Source organism: Pangasianodon hypophthalmus, chromosome 3, assembly GCF_027358585.1.
Source record: "Pangasianodon hypophthalmus isolate fPanHyp1 chromosome 3, fPanHyp1.pri, whole genome shotgun sequence".
NCBI lineage: Eukaryota > Metazoa > Chordata > Actinopteri > Siluriformes > Pangasiidae > Pangasianodon > Pangasianodon hypophthalmus.
The window spans coordinates 6,040,794-6,062,299 of NC_069712.1; the positions used below are offsets into that span (position 1 = coordinate 6,040,794).

At 36.6% G+C, this 21,506-nt stretch overlaps 1 protein-coding gene across 2 annotated transcripts; it reads left to right on the top strand.

Annotated features, from left to right (window-relative positions):
* The first annotated feature begins 2,283 nt into the window (after positions 1-2,283).
* On the top strand, positions 2,284-19,798 carry LOC113542482 (von Willebrand factor A domain-containing protein 7). 2 transcript variants are annotated; one of them, XM_026940064.3, is made up of 16 exons: positions 2,284-2,340; positions 5,945-6,153; positions 6,247-6,519; positions 6,773-6,866; positions 8,376-8,489; positions 8,668-8,848; positions 9,167-9,336; positions 10,964-11,076; positions 11,720-11,836; positions 12,038-12,256; positions 13,527-13,659; positions 13,790-13,942; positions 14,058-14,150; positions 14,244-14,512; positions 14,978-15,271; positions 18,608-19,798. In XM_026940064.3, exons 2-16 carry the CDS (start codon positions 5,950-5,952, stop codon positions 19,094-19,096), a joined length of 2,916 nt encoding a protein of 971 aa, XP_026795865.3. In that variant the 5' UTR covers positions 2,284-2,340; positions 5,945-5,949; the 3' UTR covers positions 19,097-19,798. The 2 variants fall into 2 exon arrangements, with proteins under 2 accessions (XP_026795865.3, XP_026795857.3); XM_026940056.3 differs by lacking the exon at positions 2,284-2,340 and adding an exon at positions 5,704-5,787.
* The last annotated feature ends 1,708 nt before the right edge of the window (positions 19,799-21,506 follow it).

The following is a 21,506-nucleotide window of genomic DNA, read 5'->3' on the forward strand; positions in this document are numbered from 1 at the left end:
TTGTCCAAACTGTCTTTTTTTCCATTTAATATTTGTAACATAATTCTCCCAACAGGATATTATACTGGATATGGAATGGTTATACAACCCCTGGCAAAAATTATGGAATCACCACACTTAGAGGATGTTCACCCAGCCTTTTTACTTTATAGCAAACAAACAAATCACAGATATGACACAAAAAAGGTTTTGTTCAATAGCTTAACATTTTGGCTTTGTGAAACATACAGCAAAAAAATTCAGTGACATTTTTTTTATTAATGGCATGTCATTTTCCAAATCAAGTAGAGGAAAAAAGTATGGAATCACTCAATGTTGAGGAAAAAATTATGGAATCATCAACAAAAAAACACAATTAGTATTTTGTTGCTCCTCCTCTGGCTTTTATTCTTTGAGGCATAGACCTCACTAATGAAAAACAATATTCCCCATCAATCTGGTTCCAACTTTCTCGAATAGCAGTTGACAGATCAGCTTTGCAGGGTGGAGCCTTAACATGGACCAGTTTTTTTTACTTTCCACCATAAATTTTCAATTGGATTGAGATCCGGACTGTTTGCTGGCCATGTCATTGAGTTGATATGCCTTTCCTGAAAAAAAGCTTTAAAACTGTTTGCTCTGGGGCAAGATGCATTGTCATCCTCAAAAATGACTTCATCATCACCAAACCTATTTTCTATGGATGGAATGAGAAAAGTGTCCAGAATTTCAGTGTACTCCTGTGCACTGACTGCTGAGGTAATGACTGCCATCTCCCCTGGTCCTTTACCTGACATGCAACCCAATATCATAAATGAGTTGGGAAATTTGATTGGTTCAGGCAGTCATCTTCATATGTTTCGTTAGAACGGCACCAGACAAAAGTTCCGGTATCATCTCCTAGGCAAATGCAGATTCGTGATTCATCACTGAATATCACTTTCATCCAATCATCCACACTCCATGATTGCTTCTCCTTAGCCCACTGTAACCTTGTTTTCTTCTGTTTAGGTGTTAGTGCTGGTTTTCGTTTGGCTTTTCTATATGTGAATCCCATTTCATTCAGCCGGTCTCTTACAGTTTTGTCACAAACATTGACTCCTGTTTCCGCCCATTTGTTTTTCATTTGTTCTGTTGTGCATTTTCTATTTTCAAGGCATAGTGCTTTGAGTTTTCTATCCTGATGCTTTGACGTCTTCCTTAGTCTGCCTGTATGTTTTCTTTTTATAACCTTCCCATTAAGTTTATATTTGCCCCAAATTTTAGACACAGCTGACTGGGAGCAACCAACTTCTTTGGCCACACTCCATGTTGAAATTCCTTGTTGAAGGAGTTTTATAATCCCTTCCAATGTTTCAATTGACATCTCTCTCGTTGGAGCCATGTTTCCTTTCAATTAGTCAAGTCCAACAGCTCGTTAAGGTGTGTAAGCACTCCCTTTTAACTGCTGACTAATTAGCATGTTTAAACGTGTCCCGGTATTTGTTTTAGAAATGGAAATTAAAAGATGATTCCATAATTTTTTCCTCAACATTGAGTGATTCCATACTTTTTTCCTCTACTTGATTTGGAAGATGACATGCCATTATAAAAAAAATGTCACTGAATTTTTTTGCTGTATGTTTCACAAAGCCAAAATGTTAAGCTATTGAACAAAACCTTTTTTGTGTCATATCTGTGATTTGTTTGTTTGCTATAAAGTAAAAAGGCTCTAAGTGTGGTGATTCCATAATTTTTGCCAGGGGTTGTAATTTCTCTTTGAAAATTTCTCTTTTGGGCAAAGGGAAGAGAAATGAAGCACAATTTCCCTCATACAGTATTAAAATTTTTTCTTGAGCTTTCTTTTACACATTTCTCCAAATTAATGTAACTGATTTCAAAACAATTAACACAGCCACCTAAACATGATCTTAAATAAAAAAACTAAAATAAAAAATAATAAAAAATAATAATAAAAAAAAACCTAATATATATATATATATATATATATATATATATATATATATATATATATATATATATATATATATTATGTGTGTGTGTATATATATATATATATATATATATATATATATATATATATATATATATATATATATATATAAAAGCAGGTATACGAATTATCCTTTGAGAGGAACACAATGAGAGTGTAGGAGTTGTGATTCCAGTTTGTTCAAGTGTGTTACAATTACAATTACAGCACATGTAGTGTAAACACATATTGCAAAGCTAGTAAATGTGACGTAATTGTGTGGCTTATAAACTGGAATCGCAACTCCTACACTCTAATAGTGTTCCTCTCAAAGGATACTGGACGGCATTTCTCCTTACAACGCACTCAATTGTGGCAAGACTGCACTGGTGAATATTATGGAATCATTGATTGTCCTGTATTATTCTTTGCTGAATTTCTTTGAGGTAGATGCCGTTATTGTGGACCACTTGTTCAACCGAAAAGAGTCTTGTTTGTCCACCTGCATGTTCTCAAACTTCCATTCTCTAAAATGTTTGGACAAGTAGGAACATTTACAGTAGGGAACTAGAACTAGACTACTAGACTCTAAGTACAGTATAGAAGTAGAATGACATAGTTACTTACCGGCTTTCCCTCTGAAATGTGCAGATAATTGATGCCGCTGTGGATCTGTTTATGTTGGGCTGAACTCTCTGCTCAGCTTCTCTCAAGAAGAGACCATGATTTATTACATGGTCAATTAGGATGGCTCTCATTTCATTTGAAATCAGTCTGTACCCTATCCTTCTACCTGTCCTCCCTCCTCTTCCACCCTGTTGTCCCCTTCTTCTCTGTTCAAGTCTTCTTACATTTTCTTCTCTTGCTCTTTCCACTACACCATTGCCCTCCACTCTACCCATCTCTTCTCCTTCTACTCTTCCCTTCCTACTCTTCCTACACCCTCAACTCTTCTTGCTCCTTCTCCTCTTCCGACAACCTCTACTCCTCTCCCTTCATCTCTTTCTACCTCTTCCACTCTTCCTCTCCCTTTCATTAATACCTGTCCTCTACCCTCTCCACCACCTCTTACTTCTCTCTTTTCCCCTTCTCATTCTTGTTCTTGTTCTCATGGTTATTCTTTGTCTTTGTTTTCTTTTCCCCTTTTATAGTTGTTGTGATAGCAGTGTAAACAATTAGGAAATTTTAATTTCCTGTGTTGTGTGTATTAATAACTCAGCAGATATCGATTTGGCACTAAGTGAGAACATACCATGTGCAACTGAGAATTTAAGAAATAACAGAGTTTTCTTTGTTGTGTTTGGAAAAATGGTACATAAATGTGTTAAACCAATAAAAAAAAAAGCTGCAATTGCTTTTTTCCTGATATATTAAAATTCTGGTTGACTATACGAATTACTGCGCAAAGTTTGAAAAATTTTGTACACAGTGGTTTGCGAAAATTATGCCAGTAATTTGTAAAGTATGAAACTGACAAAAGCTTACAATCTATTAAGGAGAATTGCAAAGTGTTCAGATGGCTGTGTTAATTGCTTGAGAGCAGTGACCTGGGTTTGGAGAAATGTGTCAAATCGATCAAGAAAAACTGTAAGTGGATCTAAATTACAGATCTGAGTGGATGTTTCACTGGTTCTTCGCAAAGGCATAAATAACATCCTGAGGGATAGCATCTATGACCACAGAAAATTATTTTGGGGTAACTGGGATATTATATATGGATAAAAAGTCAGAATATTTAAGAAGAAATCCTTGTCAATTGAATAATTGGGTAACTAATAAGATATTATTATTAAACCAGTTATTCAAGAATAAAGATTTATTTTTATAAAGAATATCATGGTTTTTCCAAATAAAGTACTTATGAGGAGCAAAAATAATGCATGGCTTTAGACCAGTTAATATACAGACACAATACCTGTTAATATACAGACACAATACTTGTTAATATACAGACACAATACTTGTTAATATACAGACACAATACTTGGTTAAATCTATAACATTGACCATACTAATCACCGTTTTGAGAAGGTAAACAGGTAACAGCAACAAGGTTATCTTGTTCAAGCTGCTTCTTAGGAGTTAAATTGATACTTGTTGTATGAAATAAGGAAATAAAATGCACTTCGTGGTGTGCTGCTATAGGAAAATAATCAACGACGGAGTACTATTACCCCCAAAGGTTGATTATTTACCTACATCCTGGAGTGTTATTCCTTTTATCCCACAACAATTTGCCAAATATTACAAGGTAAACTTACTAAAGAACGACACATGACACTTTTTATAGTTACGCTGAATGTTGTGAAACGTCCACGAAACAACTTAGTTCCTGTTATTGCTTATGCTGTAGCAGCTGTCCTAAAAGTTCACTTTAGTGGAAAAGTGCCAATAGCCACTCAGGCCTGTAACTGTAAAAGTGCAGTTAAAGTAGCTGTTTATGAGCTTTACATGCCATGACAGAGCAAACAACATACACACTTTCATGGAGATGTCCATGTTTTTTTTTTTTCCACTTTACACATCAATCGTCCCAATGCAGGACATGATGTTATTACAATTTGCACATTACCATTTACAAGGCACCATGAACACACCATTAGCTCGTGGGAGGACTACGCACTAGCACATCTATGCAATTTTTTCAATAGTCATGTGGTTCAGTGCAAGAGCAAGGTGAGATTTCATAGCACAATTTAAAATGCAAGTAAATCTTAATTCACAAGTTTGTCTCATCTAAGTAAGATACACACTGAATTGCAACCCTATTGCACACCTTTGGGAGGTTTTGGAGAAACATGTTAGACAGGTGTCTCCACCACCATTATCAAAACACCAACTGATGGAAAATCAATTGGAAGTTGCAAGTGTAAATAGAAATCAGTTGAGTGAAGAGATGATGATGTTAAGGCTTGTGTTTAAACTGCGCAAGTGTCTTTTACCTTAGGTAATGTCTGCTATAAAGATACACATAGATTTATGCAGTCAGTGTGGTGGTTCCACTGAATCTTTAATTTCTCCATTTTTACTTTTTGGGGTAATTCTTTATAATGCCAGATTTTAAAATGCTAGAAATTTACTTCTACATGCAAAAAGTGAACAATTTTTAGTTCAGGAAAACCTGTAATTTGCAGAATCATATTTCACACATTTCTGATTGAAATTAAAATATTTTCAATTAATGTATTTAAAAAATGGGCCAAGTGAATAATGTTATGTCATGTTACCGTAGAATAGAGTTATTGCTAATAATTGAGTTATAATGGATTATTTAAAATTCTTCTAAAGAAATGAAATTGTTTAACAGGGCATTCGGTGCTAGGTAGTAAGAAAACACAAGATTTAATGTTTAGGGATCAGTGAGTAAATGAACAGGGTGTGGTTCTGCAGGTATTTCTCTGCTGGTGTATTTACCTGTTCGCCCAGTGATGGATGTACTTGCAGTTTTGGTTGTTTGTGCATTTGTAAATTATCCATTTGGAAAGACTTTAAAGTGTTCTTAGTGTCATTAATGTCTTTTATTTCTAAATCTATGAATATTTTTAAATGCAATTTTCTTTCTTATCTCCTTTGGGGGGAACACTTTAATATTACTTGTGGTTGAGACACATACAAAAGAGAAACCTATTTCAGTTCAAGGAAGTCTGTAGATTGCAGACCATCACACATTTCTGCATGAAATTAAAGCAAAAGATGTTATCATAATGCTAGGTATGTTCTGTTTGGTCATGGGAGTGGCTTTCATACGCTCTTTTGACACTCATAAAAGCACAAAGGAATTTTAACTACTACAGGGCATAGATCCACTAAAGTCATCTAGAGACTAAAGATTTAAGGTATGATGTATACAACAATGATTTATGATTATAATGCTTATAATGCTTCTTAATATATTTAATTGAGAAGTGTAGACAAAAATATATAGAAAGCATGTAAAAGAATGATATAAAGTCTGTTTTAGAGGTTATTTATGGCAAGTTTTTCTCTTCACAGTGCTGATGATGATTTTCACAAATCTGCTCATCAAGACTTTGATCTATCCGAATCTTATAATGATCCTCATGGCAAGTCAGACTCTGGCCTTTATACCTTCGTGGTCAAAACCCAAGACGCATCAGGACATAACTCGTGATGCAATTTTACAGACAACGGCCGATATCTGCAGATCGCGAGCACTCCAGGAAGGAGGAAGTTTCATTCTGGTTAATAAAACTTTTTATATTTATTGAAATATACGTTTATTTCTATTAAAAATGTATTTTTAAGTTAGACTTTGTGTGCCTTTCTTATTGCAGCCAGACCCACTGACAGTAGAGTCAGTAGCAGAAGCTTGTCACTCTTCTGATTCAGCCAAAGATTTTCAAAGCAGCATTAATAAGATAAATCATCACAATGCCTGGGTCGACTTTTGGCATTTTTTTAGCGGACGTTACCATTTTGACAACGAGGAGTTTTTGTCTGGACGGGATCTTATTACTAAAGGACTTGGTACTGTCAAAGACAGTGTCAATAAGCAGAGGTATCAAGCTGCCCGAGAGGCACTCGGTAAAATCCTACACACTTTGCAGGTATGTCACCATGCTACTGTAGAATAGCAGTATTGCTAATAATTGAGGTGAAGATACTATATAGCATATTTTTAAATAAATTTAAAGATGTTACACTACATTGCTATAATAGCTAAAGAGACTACCTAGTTTAAAGAGACATTAAGCAGAATGCTTCATAGGAAAGTTTAGGGCACAATAAATAAGTAACAGCCTAATAGAATTTGCAGTGATCATTTTGTAATTCTGACCCTGGTTTGTGTCTTTCTCGAAGGATTTCTACAGTCACAGTAACTGGATTGAACTGGGAAAGACAGAACCTTATGCCAACCTGATTAAACCAGACACCCCAATCAGCAACATAGCAGGTAAATGATTACTGTGTGGGTGTTTCTCTGTTGGTGTGGTTACAGGTTTTTCTGTTGAATGTACAGTACATTCAGTTTTAATTTGTGTGTGCTATTGCATAATATACATTTGAAAAGATAAGAAGTTATTCTTAGTGAAAAAGAAAATACACCTTGCTGAAGAATCCAGGTTGGCCTGATCATCTACCGGCTCAGCAGTGTAGCTAGGAATTAATTTTTGAGGAGGAGATCATTTGTACACTTATATATTTATATAGTTATACATTTGTATATCTATCAACAATTGCAACAAGCTTATGCACTCTGAGTGGATGACAGAAAGTAGTAGCAGTAGTGAATGCAAAAATGTGTAATGAAATCAATCAAGGCCCTCTTAAGGCATCAACCAATCTTAAATACTTTTCCAATACAGATCCACTGAACATGATTAAAATGAGGTGTTAGAAATAGTAGAATTCTAGATCTATGCTTGTTTTTCTCTTGGATAAACTTCTATCTGCTGTGAGCTCAGAGTGGACCTGTCTGTATTTCAAATAGAAATGGAAAAATGCACAACCCTGACTGGTTAATCATGTTTCTCACTATAGGAGAAAAATAACCTACCAGGCTGGGAAATAACCTAGCAGCTAGCAAAGATGGTCTACCAGCTCCACCAGCTTAGGCTGTGTTATGGCAGCTGGTAGCTGGTCAGAGTAAGCTGGATTTTTCAGTAGGACACATACTAATCTACTTTGGTCAACCATGAAATGCTCCACTAAACAACTCCAGTTTTTAGTAGGTTTGTCTGTCTATGTACCTATACTGTAAATCACAGACGGTTGACAAAGTAAAGCTAAAACAACTTGGTATCTTAGTAACATGTCGGTTTATTACAAATCACAAGAACAGCTTCATTGCTCATTGGCAGAGATTCTCCAAGTCTTTGGAACTATACAGGAATGACGAACATCATTCTTCTAAAAGACTTTTCCTTGGTTGGTGTTTTGATTATGGTGGTAGAGAGCCCTGTTTAACATACCACACCAAAATCTCTCACAGCTTTTCAACTGGGTCGAGATCTAGGGGCTAGTAAGGTCATAACACTAGTGACCTCTCAAATGTTATATAATTTTAAGGACTTAAGGGTTTAAGGACTGCAAATTATTTGTAGTTGCAGATGCACTGTTCTTGCTGACAGCCTGATCAGGTCCTGCACATTCTTACACCCTGCGATGGGCAGGACTTAAGAATTAGAGGGTTGTGTAATGATTCAGTATAGCATCATCATGCTGTATCATGGCTAACCCTGCTCTCTGACACCAACCGACTAACAAGTTGGGATATGCAAAGAAAACAATTTCGCTGTACAGTAATATACTGTATATGTGACAAATAAAGGCATACAGGCCCAGTGAGTGGAAAATAATCTAGGTTGTGCAACACAGAATATATAAGCAGACCACGTTGTATTGAACATAAAACAGAGAAGTCTGATTTCATACAACATACATTTCCTATCTGTTTTGCCAGATTCCAAAACATGCGGGATTTGTAATGGTGACGTCTGCGTAGGAAACATCCTGGATGCGGTCATCGCACAGCAGCAACTAACATCAGGATACTTTGGCTTGTCCAAACCAAAAGGTAATTTGGTAAATAGTTTAAGGTAATTTGTTAGAGATGAAGATACAGAAAAATGTCTGATGGTTGTTTTATTCATATTTCTTTTCCATTTGTCTTCTGTTTAAATTCTGCTTAATTTTCAACCACAATGAAAACATATGAAATCTTTTGTATTTTCAAAATTTCATTTCATCTTAAGGAAAATGCAGTCATGGAGGAACATTTGATCTATCAAGTTGGGGGCAAGGTGGCATAAATAAGGATTCTTCAGACTCCAGTCACGGTTATCTGCATAACCTGGCAGCATCAGTGGCCACTGCTGCTACCAGAGAACTACTGCAGGACATAAGAGCAGCAGTTGGAGATTCTGAGTTTCTTAGGTATCTGAGAAATAGTATAAAATAGGATTTAAGCAATGATATAAATAAAAACACACATATTTAGTATGTACTATGTACTTGCTTACTTAAGTAGGTGTGCCATGTCCATTTGCCTCGTTGTGTAGTTTTCTGGCTTCAATCTTGCCACCTGTTATTCACAGCAATACTTTGATGATTCCTCAAGAATAGTGTTAAAGATGTCAGGGTTTATATTACATATTCGTAGTTATTTCCTCTGCCTAGTCTTTAGTAGAAAACCCAGGTTTATCTGCTCAGTACAGTTATGTGCATCACTCCTCTTGGTTTTTCATTCACCAGACTAATGGGACTCAGCCAGACTTCAGTGCTGTGTTTCGTTATCGACACCACTGGCAGCATGTCTGATGACATTGCCGAAGTCAGAAGAGTCACTTCATCCATCATTGACAATAAAACAGGCACAGCAGCTCAACCTTCAGAATACATCCTCGTGCCATTTAATGACCCTGGTAAATTTGATTCTTGGAGTGCTGTTGTTTATAAAATATTCATACTAACTAGTCTGCTATATTACTACAATATGGTGTACATACCATACTGGATGCATAGGTAAGATTCAAGACTTTAATGTAATATGAACAGGGAATAGATAATTGTGCTGACAAAATTCTTACTTTGCACACTACAACTGTATGTATAATCATGTTTCTCTTACACTGCATCAATGCATCAATTTATAGTTACGTAGTTATAGTTAATGTTGTGGAATCTCCATTAAACAAGTGAGTTCCTGTTATCACTTATATTGTATCAGCTATAAACAGTCATCCCCTCTTTTTTCCGCTTTCACAAAGTTAATAAGAAAAAATATAGCTCGTCATGTTACTGAGGAACTGAAAAGACTTCCTTCCTTCCATAAATTCTAAATAAACATCTCCTTACAGAAAACCATATTAGACATCTGTGGTAAATAGGTTAATCTACACTATATGGCCAAAAGTACGTAGACACCTGATCTTCACATCCGTATGTAGTTCTTCCCCAAACTGTTGCCGCATAGTTGGAAGGACACAATTGTATGTTGTACAACATGTCTTTGTATGCTGTAGCATTACAGTTTCCCTTCACTGGAACTAAAGGACCCAAACCTGTTCCAGCATGACAATGCCCCTGTACACAAAGCAAGCTGCATGAAGACATGGTTTGCCAAGGTTGGAGTGAAAGAAACCAAGTGTCCTGCACAGAGCCCTGACCTCAACCCCACTGAACACTGTTGGGATGAACTGGAACACCGACTGCACCCCAGGGCTCCTTACCCAATATCAGTGCCTGACCTCACTAATGCTCTTGTGGCTGAATGAAAACAAATCCCCACAGCCATGCTCCAAAATCTAGCAAAAATCTTTCCAGAAGAGTGGAGGCTTACCGCAGCAAAGGACGGCCCAACTTTGGAATGGCACGTTCAGCAAGCACATATGGCTATGATGGTCAGGTGTCCGCATACTTTTGGTCATTTACTGTATCTATTTAAATGATAACATATTAGATCGAGTACAATAATATAATTAATTAATTAATATAAACCTGTGATTTGCCTTGTAGCCTGAACTACTATCAGAACTGCTGTTAAAAAATTAATTAATCAACACTTTCTGACCAATCAGATTCCAGAATTTAAGGAGCTCTGTAGTATATGCAAAAAAGAAAAAAAGAAAAAAAAAAACATCTGACGTAGAATTTCTGATATCACAGAACAACGAAAACATGAAGGTTAAAAATAGCATTGTGTTCAGTGTTGCTTTATGTACTGAGTGTTATCATTTATGTACTGAGTGTTGTCATTTTTCTTACTTACAAATGAATGAAAATGAAAATAGGAAAGTAATTTCTCTGTGTTTTTTATTAAGGTAAATTTCTGGTCTCAAACATTTTTACTGGCAATCAGGAACAAGTATTTTCTGTGCCCATGGTATAAAGAAAAACATTAGATACTATGCTTTTGTATAAGCAGGGCTAAAATCATGAAGAGAAAGCATAATACTGTTCAAACAATAAACAAAGATAGATAGATAGATAAATAGATAAATAAATAGATAAATAAATAAATAGTTCCTCTGTTCTTACACATTCTTTCAGATTATGGCCCACTTATAAGAACAACTGATCCTAATGTGTTTAAACAGCATCTCAGTGCACTTACAGCTACTGGTGGAGGAGATGCTCCTGAAATGTGTCTCTCAGCACTCCAGGTATGATACAATAAAACAGTAATCTGTTGTTGGGTGTTCTTTAAATGTCATGTTGTTAAAATAAGCTTCTTAATGTCATTAACGATTCCTTGTTTTTTTGTATTATATATTTGTCAGAATAAAAAAATCTTTTTAGCGTTTCAAATAAAAAAGTAATTTTGATTCTAAAAAGATATTAACAAAGACATGTTTTTTAAAAGTTGACCTTTTTAAGTTGATTAAGGTAAAAAGTAAAATCTAAAATATACCTTCAGCTGTGTTAAATGTAATATTAACCAGGGTTGACAGGTTTCAGCAAAATTTCCAGCCCAACGACATCTCAGATTATGTCAGAAAGTCGGAGAATGTAGACAGAGATACAACTTTAAGAATCTTTAATGAGCACAACAGTTTACACACAGTCAATGGCGGCAGAGTTGATGCAAAGGACAAAGCAACAGGCAGATAAACAATAGCAGGTTCCCAGTCTTTACTCACAAACAGGGAACTCAATATCCAAACGAACTGTAAGAAACAGATTACAGAGTCCCGTAGTGGTGGAGACACGCTAATGGCTGACTTGCTAGCGGCAGCAGGGCTAATCTCTGTAGTCTAATACCTGTTTTATTTAGACAGTCTTAACTAAGTACAAGTTGTGTTCCAGCTCGCCCTCACTGGATCTCCACCACAGACTGAGGTTTTTGTTTTCACTGATGCTGATGCAAAAGATGCATGGTTGAAAAGCACTGTGAAAGCACTGATTGAGATTACAAAGTCTAAGGTGAGTGCATGCAAATGTTCATATACACACAACTAACTACTGATACCGTTATTTAGAATTTTTCAAAAAAAAAAATTAATGAATTAACCCATACCGATCACTTATTGATTAATACTGATCATATATTTATACACATATAAATAAAGACTAGATAATGTGGGCCAAACACTGATAAAATCTTCTTCCTTTCCCAATCTGAAGGTAAACTTCATGCTAACTAATGCCATTGGTTCTTGGCGTCGCAGAAGGAGTGCTGGGGCTATAGATGGCCAACAGCAATTCTCTACTCGGCTTTTCAATCCACTTAACCAGGTCTACCACGACCTGGCTCAGGCCTCTGGGGGCCAGGCTATTGAGGTCACCAAAGTAACCCTGGCCCAGGCTACTGACATTATTGCAGTTACCTCCAGATCTACACTGGTAATTAAAGAAATGATATAAACAAATATGGCTCAAGCAGCTACATTTCAGTTGCACTGTAAGCATCACTTGGACTGGCATCCCATTTAGGGTGTATTGCTGCCTCATAAGGCTCTAGATCCACTGCAACTGTGAAGAGGGCTGGATGTTACTGAAGATGACTAAAAGAAGAAAAAAACTGCTTTTACTTATTGTAGTTGGCCTTTCTTTGGCATAAGCTTCCCAAAACATGCACAAATCATTCCAGCCACTGGTCCTCCTCACTCTGCCTACTTTAGTAATTAAGTCAAACAACTACAGCAGGGGTGTCCAATCTTATCTGCAAAGGGCAGGTGTTGCTGCAGGTTTCTGTTCAGGAAACTAAGCAGGAGCCACACCTGATGAGTGATTACATTTACTGGATTACTGGAAGTCCTGTCTCTCCTGTCTTTCTGGCCACCCAACAGTATTGGGTGTTGTCTGGGCCAATATTGGGAATATGTGTACTCACACCACTCTCAGATATTGCAGCTCACATTGTTATATTGTACATTTACTGTGGCTCAGTGGCGTATGACATTTCAGCCACGTACGTTGCCTGATTCAACCCAGCCTCATCCATGAACACAAGGGTGTGAGGGATTTCACTTACAAAAATTATACTACAAAAATTCCATATCAGTGATATTTATGAAATATATATGCCTGATAGATTTTGACACCTGAATGTACTATAGTGCATGTGGTTACTTACACAATGAAAGAATACATATATGTTTTGGAGAGTATGACTATTTCACTGAGAAGCAACACATGTACATTTTTGATCAGCAAGACATATACATTTAGTAATTGTGCGAATTGTAGACAATTGTCCTTATTCATTTGCATAGATTCAAATCTGTTGTGAACAAGTGACCAGTGGTGTAGACATTTACACATGTTGCTTTGAAAATATTATTTATCATTTGAGAATTGGGCCAAAGCAATTGAGAAAAACGCTCTGGTTTGGTAAGAACAAAAACCTGCAGCCTCAGATACTCTTTATGGATAAGACTGGACAAAACTACAGAATATAAATTCTATATCCTATTTTGGTATTTGCCAAGCCCTGCAATAAGATAAGCAATGTTGCTTGTTCCTTGAATGCTTATGTTTGGTTTATGATTAAACTTTGGATTGTAATGTTATCAGTAAAATTCAGCACACATGCTGGAATTGTCTCAGCACAGTCGTATGAGTATCATATTATATTATATAATGAGTAACGCTCATGTTTCTGCTTCTTCAGGTCACTCTTTTTCAGGCCATAAGAAACCCAGCCAAAGCTGAAAACTTCTCAGTTTTTGTGGATTCTTCTGTGCAAAACCTGACAATTTACATCACAGGCAACTCTCCAAATTACTTGTTGACTAGTCCATCAGGTGTGTAGATTGTTATGTTAACTCAAAATCACATTCTGAGATACCACAACACCCAGAAACTAATGCAAGGTCAATATTACACAATACTATGCTAAGCTTTTATAATGATGCTCTCTATTGTCTAACCCAGGAGTCTCACAGAGCAGCACTGAACTAAATGGTGAGTTGGGGCTTATTCAGAGAGTTGGTAACTTCCATACAGTGCAACCAAACATCTCGGAGCAGACTGGACTGTGGCACTTCAGTATAAACTCAACACAGCCCTACACCATCAAAGTTGTTGGTAAAATGAGTTCTCTTTGTAGCTCTTTCCTAAATAAATAAATTATGGAAATAAAATTATGTTAATGGTTATGAAAATGTTCAGTGTGAGTAATTTACTTTCTTTTTCTATCCAGGTCAAAGTGAGGTTAGCTTCCTCTCTGACTTTGTAGAACTTTCCCAGGGGCCTCATCCAAGCTATGCTGTATTAAACAGCAGGCCTACAACAAGTAAATGAACAACTCTCCATAATCGTAATAATAACAATTTGGTTGTGAGCAAAAACTTTGATTATATTTCTAATCTATTTTTCCTTAATTCAGAAACCAATGTCACGGTGTTGGTGACCATGATTGGTGGCAGCAGTGTGAAGCTTACAGAGTTGTCTCTGGTCGAAGCCTCAAGTTCAAACTCTTTAAATGGGACACTAGAAGACGTAGCAAGTGGGCAGTACTTGGTGACCTTCAACACCATCCCAGCAGGAGAGTTTACTGTTCGTGTAGTTGGACAGATCGGTTCCTCTAGATCTTCAGATAACACCTTTCAGAGACAGTCACCAACTCAATTCCAGGCATCAACTGTGACCGTTACTGTAAGTTTAAATTAAAAAAATATTCTTAAACTACTACTACTACTACTACTACTACTACTACTAATAATAATAATAATAATAATAATAATAATAATGTAAGCTAATTAATCAACATTTGCAAAGGACTATGAGATCAGCGTAGCAATTTCCATCCAGCAAATAATCAAATTCAATCGTGGTTCACAAAAATTGATATATACTGGTTTTTACAGTTTCTCATTTTGAGGAGGAACGGTGTATTTTCTTGATACTCACCCTAAGAGTCAATGTGTCCATTCTAAAAGGTTCTTGAATTCTGTTTATTAAGCACAGAGTATAATGGCGTCCAGCATTCCTTTTGGTTCACATTATTTACTGCACATGAAAACTGTTCATGTGCAGTCAAAGTTTGCAAAGACTGATTATAATGGCATTTAAAGATTTTTATTGAAAAAATATATTTACTTTCTTTTTACTTACCCTTAGACTGAACCTGTTGGAACAGCGGAACCAGGAAAACAACTCACTCTGCCTTTCACAGTGGCAACCAATGGCTCTGGAGGAAGCTTTAATATCAGAGTCAGCAATGATCGCAATTTTGACACTCTCTTTAACAAATCCTTAACTCTCGAGAGTGGGGGCAGTGCGAATGGTACAGTAACTCTGACTGTTCCTGAAAATACTTCCTCCGGAACTGACGTCACTGTGACGATCCAGGCTGACGCACCTGATGGAAGCGACTCGAACTACGCTGTGCTGCGTCTTGCTGTTATTGCTCCGGTAATTACTCACATTACATTAAACATTCCAGGATGCTGTCACAGGAATTATCAACACTTAAATTCAGTTGTTAAATAGAAGGACATTTGAGATTTCAAAGCTTCAAAGTCATAACATTAAACCTCAATACCACTGCTACTCTGATATTTATGTCCTAATTTTGTGGCAATCTGGGAAAACCTGTCAGATGTTACTATGGTTCTGGCAAACAGCCAAGAAAGATGAAAAGGCTTTTCTGTCTATAACATACTTTGACACTTCAAATTTCATAAACAAAGCCATGTTTAATAATACATGATAACTTACAATGCAGATACTATACTTATGTGTTATAGTGCATTACAACATTAGTGTCACAATGTTGTTACAGAGTTGTCAGTTTATTTATTTATTTATTTATTTATTTATTTAATGTGTAATGGGGACAGGGGTTAGACAGGCCAAGAAGAGGATAAAACAGCAAGGCAAGTCAAATAATAAAGACAATTAACATAAAAAAGAAAAAGAAATATAGGTCACAGTATACAACAGTTTAAGGTAAGGGAGCGTCAGGATAGGACACAATTTCACCAATTCACAATTTCAGTATATGAAATTTCACAATTTCATATATATATGTACAGTATATGTAATAACATTATGTCAGCGGTTCATTGTTACTAGGAGGTATCAGCTCCCATGTATGTCAGCATTGGGGACAAAGTGTCTACATATGATTTGTTCTGGTTTTTAATGGCTGCTGTGAGTTTTTCTAATGTTGAATGTTCTGTTAAGAGATTAAGGCAGTACAGGGAGGATATTTTACTTCTGTCCTTCCACTTGAGTAATACGACCTTTTTGGCAATTGTTAATGATGTTAGTACAAATGGTTGGTAATGGTGGTGTATTTGAATGATGATCGATCACCCAGTATTGTGATGGAGGGGCGGTGTGGGATGCTGATGCGGAGGATCGCAGACTTCCTGGTCAGGACCTCCGACCAGAAGGACTGTATGTATGGACATGACCAGAGAGCAGGAAAGTAATCTTCTATGGAATTAGTGCAAGGTTTACATTTGTTGCCTTTGCTTAAACCAATGCAGTATAATTTAAGTGTGGTGAACTGTGACTTGTGTAAAATCTTATAATGTATTCACTGAGTCGTAGTATTGCAAGACATAGAGAATATATTGTCGGATATGGTTTGCCAATTTATTACTGTGTTCTCCAGGTTGAGATCCAATAACTATTTGTCTATAGGGAAGGATGTTGATTTGTCATTATCTAATAGGAGTTTATATACTTGTGATGTTATTTTTCTCGTTTCTCATGGAGCTCAGGGAAATTACAATGAAAGTGCTGGAATTAATATTTTTCTTTCATGACTCCTTTCATTTGAAGGTATTGAGAAAAAATACACTGGCGTGGTAAGTTATATTTCTCTTGTAACTGGTCAAAGGTCATGAACAAGCTATCACTGAATTGGTGTTCCAAACTCCTCCTCTCTCTTTCCATGTCTCAAATATTATGTTTTTTATTTGTTGATCTGGAACATAGGATTGTGCCATAGTGGGGTTAGGGTGGAAGGTGTGTGATTACTTTTCAATATTTTGTTTGCTTTCCACCATGTGGTCAGAGTCGTATAAATAGTGTTGCTTTACTAACAGGGATGGGTTTTAATGAAATTATCTATAAATGGTAAATCTTTCAAAGGCAAATTTTGGGCTATTGTCTGTTCAGTGTCTAACCATGTAGTGTTTGTGTTACTTGTCCTTGATCGAATGTACTGTAGTTGGTCAGAGAGGAAAAAGTTTAAAAAATTTGGAACGTTGAGTCTCCAGAGGGATTTTGATTTCTGAAGACTTGTCAGTGTGATTCATCATTTTTTTTTTTTTCCATTAGAAAGAGCTTACAGCCAAGTTGAGAGAGAAGAACAAGTTTTGGGGTGGGTAGACAGTGTAGGAGGGGAATCATTGAAAAAAGAGAATTAATTTTTGGAAGTATCTTCATTTTGAGCGTGGACATTCGTCCTATCATGGATAAAGGTAATTTGTTCCATCTGAACAGATCTTCTTTTATCAATTGCAGTAGAGGTGTCAAATTAAGTTTAAAGAGATCTTGAATTTTTGAAGATATGTGGATTCCTAGATATTAAATGGATGAGGCGGTTGGTTTGAACGGTAGATGCCCAGCCCCAGCACTCCAGTGCAGCTCAGACAGCAGTAGAATTCTGATTTGGACCAGTTAATTGAGTAACCAGACACATTACTGTACCTGTTTCTCAAATCATGGACTGGCAGAAGGGGTGTTGATAGATTTGTTATATATAATAATATATCATCTGCATAAAGGCTTATTTTATGACAGTGTGAGTTACTCTGTGTCACGTGAGGAACGGGCAGACAGACGCAAATGCAGGTAGAGGAGTTTATTGAGATCGAGGCAGACAAATCCAAACCGTTAGGCAATAGTCAGAACCAGAAGATAGGCAAAGGTCACATGATCAACAAACAGAATATCAGAGGCAAGACAATATCAAAAAACACTAATCAAAACTGGGTCAAGAACAGAAACACTAGCAGAGAGATAAACAGGCTGGGCAGCTTAATAAACACAAGAAATGGAGTGTATACTTTGCAAAGAGGGAGTGAAAGGAAAGTCCTTACGTACTGTGGCTGGGATTGTGCCGTGAATGGGATGCAGGTGTGTGTGATTAAAATGAAGGTGAGAGTGAACATGTCAATGTGTGAGTGTTCTGGGAATTGAAGTCTGTGGCGGCCATGTTTGTAGGCTGTGTGTAGGTTGGGAAGTGGAGTTCGTGGCATGAGTAGACCTAACACTCTGTAGTCCTGTAATGTTTTTATTTTATCTGATTGCTCTAACGAGTGGCTCTATGAATAATGCAAAAAGTAACGTGACAGTGGACATCCTTGTATTGTTCCTCTGAGTAAGATGAATGGTTTAGGGATTAGAGATGGTTTAAAGAAGTCTAAAACCATGTTAGCTAGATCTGATTTCCTCACACAGTAAATGTTGATTTGATCAAGTTGTTGAATGTATGCATCCCATTTCGAAACAGACATAATCCTAATCAATTTAGTTTGTAATACTGGAAACCAGCTGATGCTCCTGCACCACAATCAGAATGAAATCTTAAATAGGAATTTCCTCCATTTTCATCTTTGTTGGTATCCAGACTTTAAAATGCTAACTGTTTACTTGTGGCTGAGATACATGTAAACGTCAACATTTCACCATCTGAAGGGTTTTCACAGGCTGCCACACATTATAGTCGTTACAGCCAAGCTATTAAAGGCAAATTGTGCAGGAACTAATCTGTTTTTCTGCTTCTTTAAGAGAACAGATATTACTCCTCCCTTGTGTGAGGCAGTTAGCATAAATGCTAACTGTTCAGGCAACTGCAGCTTCTCCTCATGGTACCTCACTGCCAACGTGACTGATGGAAATGGAACAGGCATTCAGAGTGTGAGAGTCCTCCAGGGAAACGGCAACCTCAGCACCACCACTGTGCTCAGTGACACAGGCGTGAATGTCACTGTGGTCATCTACAACTCTTCTTGCTGTTCCTCAGACCTGGAGCTGGTTGCTGTGGATGCAGTGGGAAATGTTGCCACCTGCTTTAAATCTGTAAGAGCTACAGCACCAAGCACCAGCACTGCACCCCCTCTAACAGCAACTAACACCACCACCACCACCACCACAACTACAACATCCACACCTCGTCCTACCAGCAAAAGCAGCACTACTGGTGTAGAATGTTGCTTGTTTCTGCCAGTCTTCCTTTGGCTGAATGTAGGAGTCTTCCTTTACCAATTCATGATCTGAATTCGAATCAGATTGACATATTAAGGCCTACATAATACCAGTAGTGCTTTTACCTAGAGTAAGTAGCAAATGAAATACACATTAATCATAAACTTTATTTTTCTATCTAATTCTAAATCAATGTGTAACAGGAAGAAAATCTTACCTGCTTAATACGCTAAGTGTGTTTAACCTGAGTCTAAACTCTGAGGGTATTAATCTTAGATTTGGTGATTTAAGGGTCTGTTATTAATTCAATAGCATTAAATTATGTGCACAGATATCATTTATGCTAAGCTTGTTAAAGAAACTGTTTTGCCTATAATCCACAATCTGTGGCATTAATCTTTAAAATCAGAATGATAATCTTAATTTACACTTTTATGCTGCAAATTTAAAATACAAGTTAGTTCTTAGATTACTGGGTAATATCAGGCAAGGTAAGATGTTTCCTGAGTCCTTTGCTATTATAGTGTAGTATGCCTACATGCAATATAGGATTAAAGGGTTTCAGTTTTAGTAAGGCATTAATTAATAAATGTAGGTGATTTTACTTTTTAATTAAACTGGATTACGTGCTAGCACTAGAATCACAAAGGGATTTACTGATGATGATGATGATATGTTATTTAACTGGTCCATGTAGATTTAAAATGTATTGCATTATACATTCATTGTGTTTGATTTTTGTTTTTTATTTAAAATACATGATAATTCCTGTCATTTTCCCTCTGTATTTTGCATTATTTTCCCCCTCTTGATTTGCTATGACGTAAATTAAAATTAAAATGAATACTGACGTGTTGTAATTTTGGTTATACCTCAGCAATATTGAATTCTTGGTCAAAAGGAGTTCATTAGTGTGTGAAAAGTTCAAGATGTCACAGCCATTATCAGGTTCGCTGTTTCTCTAACACATCTTATTAGCCAATATAACGTTAAAATTTGGCATATTTACTTGACTGGCTACAGAATTAAATTATGCAGCTAGTATTAGCTATCTCTATTGTTCACAATTAACTACGTTGAACAAATTTATGCTAATTTCCAGCATAAGATTGGAATGGTTTTTAAATTATTTACAAATAAAAAACTTTGTAAGTGCATAAGTATTTACCCCCATTAGTGTGAAACCCCTAAATTAGTTCGTTTGGAAAGAGACATGCAAAGTGCATTATCGAGAGCTGTTGCAGACACCAAATATAAAATACTGCCATTGTGAGTGTAGTGAAATAACCGGAAATGCAGGAGCAGTACTAAGAACATGGACGAGTTTGTGCAACGAGCCCATTACGGTCCACAATTCTACTTAGAACACAGATTCTAAAATCATTTGGTGGGCCGTATATATTCATCTTTTAATATGTTCAATTTAATATCTTAAGCTATTCACAGTGTGTTAAACCACTGCGGCTGAATCAGAGTGGAACAGCTGAGGTTCTCCTGTGAGTTTGCACTTCGAGCTGAAATCTTGCAGGCAGCTTTGGAGAACAGTTCAGGAGTTTGAACAAGACAACGGCGTCTCCTCTGTCCCTCCTCAGGACCCTCTGTCTCACCCCTCACCACAGCGGCGCTCCACACTCCTGCCACGCGCGTCCGTCATCCACATCATCTCATCAAAAATCATGTGCAAAATAAAATGGCAGTGAAAAATGTGTTAATGGATGTCAACAGAACAGCACTGTGGTTTGTTCTGGTCATTCTTGCTATAATCAAATCATTAAAGCTGGTATTTTTTTTTTTTTTTTTTACATTCCTGAGATTCACAATAGCACACAAACTAGCCAACATCTTAGACTACTGATTCTCACATTGCTGTTGGTCATGGTCATGTGACCAGATGATACTTAAAAAGTCAGTACTCTACCAGCGCAACCAACTTAACAGAACAACTAATGAAGGAAGAAGGAAATGGAGGAGAATGAGTGTGGGTCATTCCAAACTAAAGTGATGAAAAACATTTACTGCCACTAACAATAAGCAACTAACAGATGGACAGGTGTTACTCTGAGTGGAAAATATTAACATTATGTTTTGTAATATTAAATATTAACTCAAATAAAAATGTTACAATGCACACTGCAGGAAGTGAGCTCTCTGATGCAGCTTCCATGTTTTTACCTCTGGCTTAGGTAACCTATAGCTTATCGTCAAGCACTTAACATGAAAAAAAAAATCATTAAATTTCTTCAGAAATAAAGCTTATTTCCCCTACACCTTGGGAAAGCTGCTGGTGTGTGTAAGTTTTGGATCTGTCTATGAAGCAGTCTGCAATAAAGATGAGAAACACGTGAATGGCATCTATACTGCAGTTGACACTGAGAATGATGATTCATGAATTGTAGTGTGTTATTTATTATTGTGTGAGTTTACTGAGACATGTGACATACAGTCAAGGCTATTGTTATCATCAATTTAGTTATCGTCAGAG